The following is a 9,209-nucleotide window of genomic DNA, read 5'->3' as shown; positions in this document are numbered from 1 at the left end:
CAGATACACTTGAGTGGATAGCGCTTATGGAAATACGAAAACTTATATATTTCATACAATCTCCCAGATGTGTCATCGTTATTCAAAGTATCCTCTCAGAGAAATTGTTCTCAAGTGAATCAATATTTTCTATCACACACAATATCGAATAGTGACTTGGATAACAAAAAATTGGCAAAGTGGTATTTCATTTATATATTCTATATCTGTATAGATTTCTACATAACCTGTGTTGCATCATGGCTTTAGAAAAAAGATAACTCATCACTGGTTAGTTAATTCTGACCATTTTGAGAAAGTCGGTAAGCTTATGAATAAGTATCACCAAATCAATCAATTTTCTTACCACCACATGAGTCAAACATGAATACATGAACACCATTTTCAGGAAGTTCAGACTTATAAGAAAAAGTTATGAACGGCCTAATTATAAACGTAATTGTATAGAAACATGTATAGAAACATGTACAATCTTCTTTATAATAACCAGTAAAGCTTCAGTTTACGCCTTAAAAGAGAAGATTACATTGAGAAAAATTATATTCGTCGCCGTGAAAAGTGGAATAAATTTTGTTTTATTATTTTCCAAATAGTCTTTTTACAGCTGCATCAAACGGCGCTCACAACTGTAAAATATAAATTACCCTCCTATAATACGTTCATAAGATTTTGAGAGTTCTTTTCGCTTTACGTCAGTATAAACTTTGTACGTACATAAAATATAACTTAAGTTTCAAAAAGATTGATAGTTTATGAAGCTTGCCGTTCGGGTATCTTCATAACATTATGATTAATGACATTTTTCTTGATACTAGAACATCCGCGTTGATCAATGAGCTACCGACCTTTTTTTCAATCAACATAAATCATTTCGATATACCAATTATTCTGAACATCACCCTATACAGACATCAATGAAATTATAATTATGTTACAAAATTTCATCTCAAATTTAATAGAAATATATTTTACAAACATGAAATAACGAAAAAAGAAAATTCGTTTACGAAAATATTGTTCCTAATAACACCATTTTGTAAAAGTCTCATTTAAGGGCAAGGCCTTTTGTCATACAATTGATACTTACTTTAAATAAAAGACTTATTTTAAGCGTTAACGACGACTTAGCCAGTAATAGGTTACTTTTAACCGTTTGTCAGTGGCCTGTAATTACACCGGTCTTCACTTAAACACCGGCTGCCTTTGGTGGCTAGCCCAAGGATATTATTAATGAAATTAAAATGTTCTTGACAAAAGGTGTTATAAATACCTTTAGAGGTCATTGTATTAAAGTCTTAACGATACTTAAATACCTCGGGGTCACTTTCACAAACCAGCCACTGTATATTAATTCTAAATAATGTTGAACGAAGTATGATTCTTAGAAGGCTATTAATGTCTTCTAAAATGCTTCGATTAAACTATATTCGCACTGTTTATAAAATTTACGATATCATGCCAGATACTTTTGTACAAGTTATCCGTCAGATATCAAATAACGTCAAATAACGTTTTATGCATTGTTACATAGATATTAAGAAATGAAATTCAGTTATTTAATGTGCTTTATAGCTCTTTGTGATCATGCCCAATGATATTAAGGCATATTTATATTGTATAAATAGACCATATGCCCTTAGCAAAAATATAATTATCATTGTATAACATAATAATGACCATAATTAACAATAGTTAATCAACAACTTACCCAATACACCTAACCTAAAGTTGATGGTGACGACGACGATGTTCCCGTTGGCCGCCAGCGTGGTTCCGTCGTACGCGTTGCCCGAGCTCCATTCATACGACTCGCCGTGCACGAACACCAGGCAAGGCAGACCCCCACCCTCCCCCTCCTCGCCCCCTGCACAACCAAACATTCTCCATTAAACACAGCAAGAACATTCCAGAAGGACTACTTATGTTACATTGCATTAGAATAGAAAACGAAACGAAAACTTCAAATGTATGGGAATGATTCTTTGACAAATGCCGATACTGACTTGTCAATTCAATACAAAGTCGGAGAAATATAAGTTGACTACGGGCGAGATTAATATCGCTATGGAAGACCCGTTTCCTTTTATCCCATAAATTAAATTGTGATACCGAATACTTACAATCTTTAATTAATGAATTTAGATGGTGCTTCCTTAATAATATCGTGTTAAGTGATTGGAGATGAAATAATAATTACTTCCGTCACATTTTATAAAGTTCCAATCTGGATAATTGTCAGGTTTAAGATTTTGATACATTTATAAGTAGAGGGTCACAAAAATTTGTATCTTATTAGGTAGTAAAATGGTATTTACACAATTTTAATTTAAGGAGCTCAAAATACAAATAAAATAGCTTACTCTACTTTAAATGCGGGTCAATCTGAAAGCGACAAATTATTTTAAATAAACAATATACAGCGTACAACGTTCTAGCTCGCAAATACAATCTCGATAATAACATTAGTAAGCTTATGGATACTAAACAATCACTAAGACAATGTAGCGCGTATTAATCGTTCAATTGTTCTATTATACTCACAATATTGATGACAAAACTTGAGCGTTGCATCTTGAATAGTAGATACGGGGTGCCTCAGCCTCACTTCCGCACTGCTTGCAGGGGGCAGGATGCACTGCAATGCACTACGGAATTGAGGCCTCGACACCCTCCGCAGTTATTCGTATAAGTCCCCGCTGCCTCTTCAACGAAGCTTCTGTCATCTTATGCGTCTTCGTAAGTGCTTGCTTTTATGTTTGACACACTGGATGTAATCCCAGCCGTATGTTTACTTACTACTTTTGTAGTGTTAAGTGCTTTTGAATCAGCCGTGTATGAATTATAGCTTTCAAGTTGAATTTTTGTAGCCATTTCAGCTAACCTCTTAAATTGAGATTCGCCCGTATACTGACGTTATTTACAATAAAAAAGAGATATTTTTGAACGATCTGGTTTTGTAAGTTACGAGAGACGCAACTGTGAAATTTTGCCGCTTTTAGTTAAATCAGTTATTTTAAGCTGGAACTTTCTGTACCTTTTCTGTGTTTAAAATTCATGTATCCAAATTAATATGCATACCCATATTTCATAAATACATAATAATTAAAATTATTTATAACTACAAGCATCTATAACTTTCTAAACACATAAATACTTAACATTAAACAAATCATATTTCATAATATATTCTAAAGCGATACAAGCTTAACAAATTACAGGCGTAGGTACCATGTTGGCAAAATAAAGATTCCACACAATCCTAATTTAAACTTGTAGATCTAAATGGGAAAAAAGATATCAAAAAAGTATATAGTCAATTTTAAAAAGAGTACCACCTTTTTAGAATTTTAAAAGCCTTTCACTCAATGTATCCTCTAGATAACTAGTCTCTTACAAAAGGACTTTTAGTTAATTGGAGAGCTGATTTGATATTCCAATAGTGCTGCGGCACTAAACAGTTGCCGCACAGAATCCATTCCCTGTATTACAAACAGGGCAGGCTAACGGGTATTTGCTATACCAACCAATCCCAACTTTCCGATTGGAACATGCTCGTAAAAGCATCCAGTAAACAGATTAAAAAGAAAGTTCGGTACTCGATAATTAAATAACGGACTTTTGGAAAGTACTGACATGTTTATAGCTCGTATCGATATTCTATAAATAGGCTACAGTAACAGAGAACTCCAATAAACTACTGAAAGCTTCATAATATGAATTACAGATGAGTTGTCTACACGTTTAATACATTTTTAAAGAGGCATGATAACGAACAGTGAATTAACTGCCAAATGACGTGAATAAATTATATGTATAAACCGTTGGCAAGGATTAATGAACAGGGTGAGCTCTCGGCCATAGCGGCTCTATTATGTTGATACCATTGTGCTCTATTAGACACACTACTCAAGAAAAAAGATGAAACAAAGGCAAGTATACAAACAATACCATATAGCCTGTAATCCCCGACAGATTAGCCAGACATGTCTAACACACCCACAGTTTACTGATCAAAGTATTCTATTCTATCTCATTAGTGAGTTTGTCACCGTTAACAAAGGAGAGCCCGGTCTGTGAATGAGATTATTTGGAAAAATAAAAGAGTGTTGCTCGATACACACTCACAGAGTAAGTTTGAAGCCATGCGCGCAGATACAACAAAATCAAGAATTTTGCAGAAATGTAGTTGAGTGTGATAGAACATACCATTGACAGGCACATAGAGATTGACGTAGAGGCAGTCTTCGCTCTGGTTGGCGAGCACGGGCAGCAGTCGCTCGAGCTGGCGGATGCGCGCGCGCGGGTGCAGCAGAAGCGCGTCGTCGCGGGGCACGGCGGCGGGCGGCACCTGCGGGCACGCCGGCCCTGACGCGTCCGCCAGCCGCGTCGTCCGCCACTGCGACGGCGTCACGGGCGGCATGTATCTATACGATATGTAAAAATATGTAGTATTGCGAAAAAATCCTCATAACGTGATTTATTTGATGATGTCATCTATGATGCTACTAGACAAAAAAAAAGATGAATGATAATAATTACCTGAGACTACCTAATGGAGGTGTAGCATACGGCACGCCGAGGTAGGCCTCGACTTGCGGATGCGAGTGGACGACGATCCCGCGCAGCGGTCCGTACTTGGTCCTGACGACCCTCGTGCTGTACTTGTGCGAGGAGAGCGCGGCCGGCGCAGCAGACGAGCCACGCGAGCAGCGCGGCGCGACCCGCGCGCATCACGCGGCGGCGGGGGCGGGCGCGGGCGCGGGGCTCGCGCCGCCGGCTACGCGCATCACGCACTCGCGCTCGCGCACCGCCCCACGCGCCTCCAGCTCATCACACTCCCTTCTCACGCGCCCTCGCACACTGACATTACATATTGTTACACATTTTCTAAGCAGTGCTCCGACAGGCACACCCCTGTGCTACTGATAAACTTAAGACACTCACCCGGATCATAGTTTTTGTTGTACTGTCAATACACTTGCTAAGATTAACCATTTGTTCAACCTGAAACAAAAAGAAAATTTTGTTAATGACTTAGCTTTCGTAGATCCTCATCTATAATTTAAAATTTTAATTTTAATAATAAACCCTGAAGGAACTTTTGGTCATAAATCAAATATGAGCTGTGTAATTTAGTCCGCGGTGCCTAGGCAACTCGAAATGTTTACCAAACAGTTCTAAACTGACGTTTGTAATTTAATGTAACACAAACACGACAACAACGTCGCATTTCTAAACAAAATTTGCGTTTCCGCAGCAAGCTCCTGCGAACACCACTAACGGCACTCGAGCAGACGTTCACTTCCGCTCCATTTATACAACCAAAGACTAATTTTCATTGCAATTAAATGTGAACACCATTCAATGAGGTCTTGCTGTACAAATTGAACACTCTATAGAATTACATTTACTTATTGGTACAATTACTCAGGGTTGAAACTGTAGAATGTGTAATTAGGTAGCCGATTACAATCAAAAGGAACAATGTTTTAGTTTATGGCATTATCTTCACAGGTTTGTTATGAGTTGAGTAAGTTGACTTTGTTTCCGATGACTATCCAAATTTACGTTTTAAACATTTCATTTAGCACATGAGGTTTCCATAACATTTGAACCCCTGTTATTCTAAAACGAGGAATATTTTCAGAGTAGGATGTAACGCTCCCGGCAGTTGTCGTTAACAAGTGTGCTCAGCCATTAGCAAACCGATCTGTATGGATTGTTCAGTGCGCAAACTGGCGGTAAATGTGAATTCTATTTTAAAATCTATTCTGTTTTAAACCTTCGACAGCCCATAAGTGGATAACATTAAATTACACCCTCTTTTACATAATGGTGGTAAAGTAAAGAGTAATCTACAATAAATTACAAAGCAGTAAAGTTTATGTTTAATTCGCTGAATGTAAATTCTAGTGAGTTGAAGATAAGTTGTACAGTCAACAGCAAAGTAGATGATCAAATCAGCAATTCAATATAATGAACAGAGTTTTTGGTTGTATTTTGCTTACTGGTATATTCAGTTCACATACTTTTGAGTTATTTTGTCGCCACACAGTTCCTACCTACCTATATTTGGTAAATATTTATTAATACTAAGTTTCTTTGTTTAATGTCAAATTGATGGTTTTATTCATAAAATATGTGTCTGTCTAATTCAATTTTAAGCCTATTTAACACGATCCTATATCAGTGCCACTACCATAGTACCCGTTTACTGGCGACAAACGCATTTGGTTAGGAAACTGGTTCACAAAGAACGGCAACTGAGCGGTATACACTTCACCATCAATCACAGGCGTGACATGCAGAAGCTTTGTGGTGGCCTCGCATTTTGCTGCAAGCCATTGATACCATGTCAGCGGTGACCCTTCAATGCGCACATCCATAAATATAACGACTTTTCACGATGTAAATGTACTGATTGTGGCCTAGTCATTATCAGGCGTTATTTACCTTTTTGACTGGCGTATTGGTCTAGAGGTATATGGCCCTGACTGTTGTATCGGAGGTCGTGGGTTCGATTCACACTCGGAACAATTTTTTGGGTGAAATAAGTTAAATTTATTCTGTCTAGGTGTAATTTGTCTATAATGTGTATTTAGAAATATATAAGTTTATTTTTCAGATGTCTAGTACTTATAATCCAAGGTTTGGCTAGTTTGAGACTAGATGGCATTGTGTAAAACATTATTCTAGATCACTCTTAAGTTTAAAAGCTGGAGCTGAGAATGTTTACACTATAAAACGCATTACAGCAGAAAGGGAATAGAAAACTGCCATTGTATGGGGGTGACATTCATTTTTGCCAAGTGACTGGACTTTGACTTGTTAATTCAATACATGCGTTGGAACGAGTGAAATATATCATCTGTGAAAATTTTAATTGTCAAACTATGACGGTTCGTGAGATACCGCCGGCTGACAGACGGACAGTCACGTTTCCGTTTTAGCCTTCCGTTTTTCTCAAACATGTTTATGTTGCTAAAATTGTTTCGTCAGTATCATTAACGCTGTAATTGGATTGTAAAAGTCAACCCTGGCTTGCGCGTTAATAATTCAAAACAGCCAGAAACATGGACATTAGCAAAACGATTATGAATCTTTTAAACGTTGCCAACATTCACGAAACTCAGGGATAATTTTATTTACAAACGGAGCGTGTGAATTGTAATGTAAATGTGAAAAAATCCCGATACAAATCTCATAATACTTTTTCTACGAAATATCAAGATTTGTGCGAAGAAAATCTAAGTAATTGAAATGGGTTCTTGGAATCCGAACTCGACGAAAATGCAAACATCTCTACGTAAACACGTCATTATTCTCACTTATAGCTAGTGTTCGCCGTACTGTTTCCTTCAGAAAATAAATGAAACAATTTCACAAAAGATTTCTAACAATGGGACGACATATTCAACGGCATCTTTAGACCAACCGAGAAGCATTTCGCAATTCAGCGAAATTTCATTTACGTAATTGCATTGGTCCACTCAATATACACATTATACAGTCAGCGCAGAAACTAATAAACATCAAACTATAATCTTAAGTGACACAAATTGCACTAAATGGATTTTATAACGTATCGAACGAGAACGACTTCATTACAGTAATAGCCAATTTTAAAGAGTGAACGAGCTCTGGCAGTTATTAGAAAGCTGATATACTGTTATTAATTGCATATTGTGAAGCTTTAAAATCTCAGCTTTCTATTTTCCAAAATGTCGGCATCAATCTGCGGGTAATATGTTAATCTTTTAAAGCGTGATCGAGCTCTGGTGTCAGTGCGCTCAAGATAACAAGCCGATTAACTAGCTCTCGCTCCCGGCGTCACCCGTGATCGATCGCTTGCTTACACAGCCGATGCACAAAGGTTATAACCGATCTTATTTACAACACCGAACGGACAAGGAATTTTATAAAGTTTCACATTTTAAAATAAATTGTTCTTTTTATGAGCGAAGAAATACTTTTGGGTTTAATGGCTAATGAAGCGAGCGCTCGTAAAAATTTTGTTTACGTCGGGACCGGAGCTGTGTACTTACGGATACACTTCGGTTTCTGGTTCGTTGAACAATTAATTCTGCCACATCTCAAGCCAACTCCTATCTTCTTTATGAAGTTATAAAGGAAATACGTACGTAACAAGATATATACGACACCTGCAAGTGGATATTTGTTTTAACTTTTATCTCGTTTGCACTTTAATATGAAGTTTAAACTATCTACTTAAATATCTTATCATCTTCATCTCTCTATAATGTAATGTTTAATTTTTATACATAAATGAAATAATCAGAACCTACACCTATGAACGTGCCGTGAACGTGTAGAATCCTTCAATTCAAAATTGCATAAATAATACATGAATGAATTAAAATGTATATAAGCTTGACAAAGCCGGGATAAATGATACAATTTCGAAGATACACAGGGAATACGTGGCGCGATCTCTTGACACGCATTTGTAATTGGCGGCCCAATTAATTTCCCAAGTTTCCGATGTGCAAAGTTAGATTATCTAACTCGTCGCGCAGGTGCTCGCAGTTCTAACCAATTTATTTTCGAGGACCATTATTGATGTGTTATTCTGTTGATAAATATTAGGAGATATTGTTTATGTCGCTTTTATGAGTGTCATTACGAGTGATTATCTTTGTTATTAGTTCAATTATTTTGAAACAATACTACGGAAGATTGTACAGATGTTTGTATTCATGACAACTATAGCGTTCTGAAAATACCTACTCGGAATACTGAATGAGAACAAGTGTTAATTTTTGTAAGACATCCACTACAAAATTGCGGTTTCATGGAGTATTAAAACAATAACATGAAAATTATATCAAAACTGTCAACGTCTCCCTAATTGTGTGAACATTATTATAAAATGTCCAATTAGACGGAATGGGGCGTAGTGAGTGGTACAGCGTTTGTGAGGCGGGTGTAGCGAAGCAGGGGCTGGGCAGGACAAGTGGCGAATGACGTCATCAATCACGAGCCGGCCGTCCGCCGCAGGCTTTAATGGGCACACGCTCGTCTTCCAGCGGCCGTCACGCGCCGCTGATCAACTTCACGTCGATTACTTACACGTTGCAGTCGGAATTTACACTCATAACGTGACACGCCCAGTATAGGAAAGAGTTTGTTTTGAGGAGTTGATGATACAATTGGGATACGGTAGATTAAAGGGGAACTTTTCTCAAATT

At 37.3% G+C, this 9,209-nt stretch overlaps 1 protein-coding gene across 1 annotated transcript; it reads right to left on the bottom strand.

Annotated features, from left to right (window-relative positions):
• Positions 1-3,221: 3,221 nt before the first annotated feature.
• LOC113501427 (neuroligin-2-like) lies at positions 3,222-8,575 on the bottom strand. Its single transcript, XM_026882556.1, has 4 exons — positions 8,555-8,575; positions 4,945-5,004; positions 4,540-4,661; positions 3,222-4,424 (listed from the first exon to the last, which is right to left on the bottom strand). The coding sequence occupies exons 1-4, from the start codon at positions 8,573-8,575 to the stop codon at positions 4,052-4,054; spliced, it is 576 nt and encodes a 191-aa protein (XP_026738357.1). The 3' UTR covers positions 3,222-4,051.
• Between the last annotated feature and the right edge of the window lie 634 nt (positions 8,576-9,209).

Source organism: Trichoplusia ni, chromosome 15, assembly GCF_003590095.1.
Source record: "Trichoplusia ni isolate ovarian cell line Hi5 chromosome 15, tn1, whole genome shotgun sequence".
Classification (NCBI taxonomy): Eukaryota; Metazoa; Arthropoda; class Insecta; order Lepidoptera; family Noctuidae; genus Trichoplusia; species Trichoplusia ni.
The sequence above is the reverse complement of the archived record's forward strand: the minus strand, read 5'-3'. Positions and strand labels throughout refer to the sequence as shown.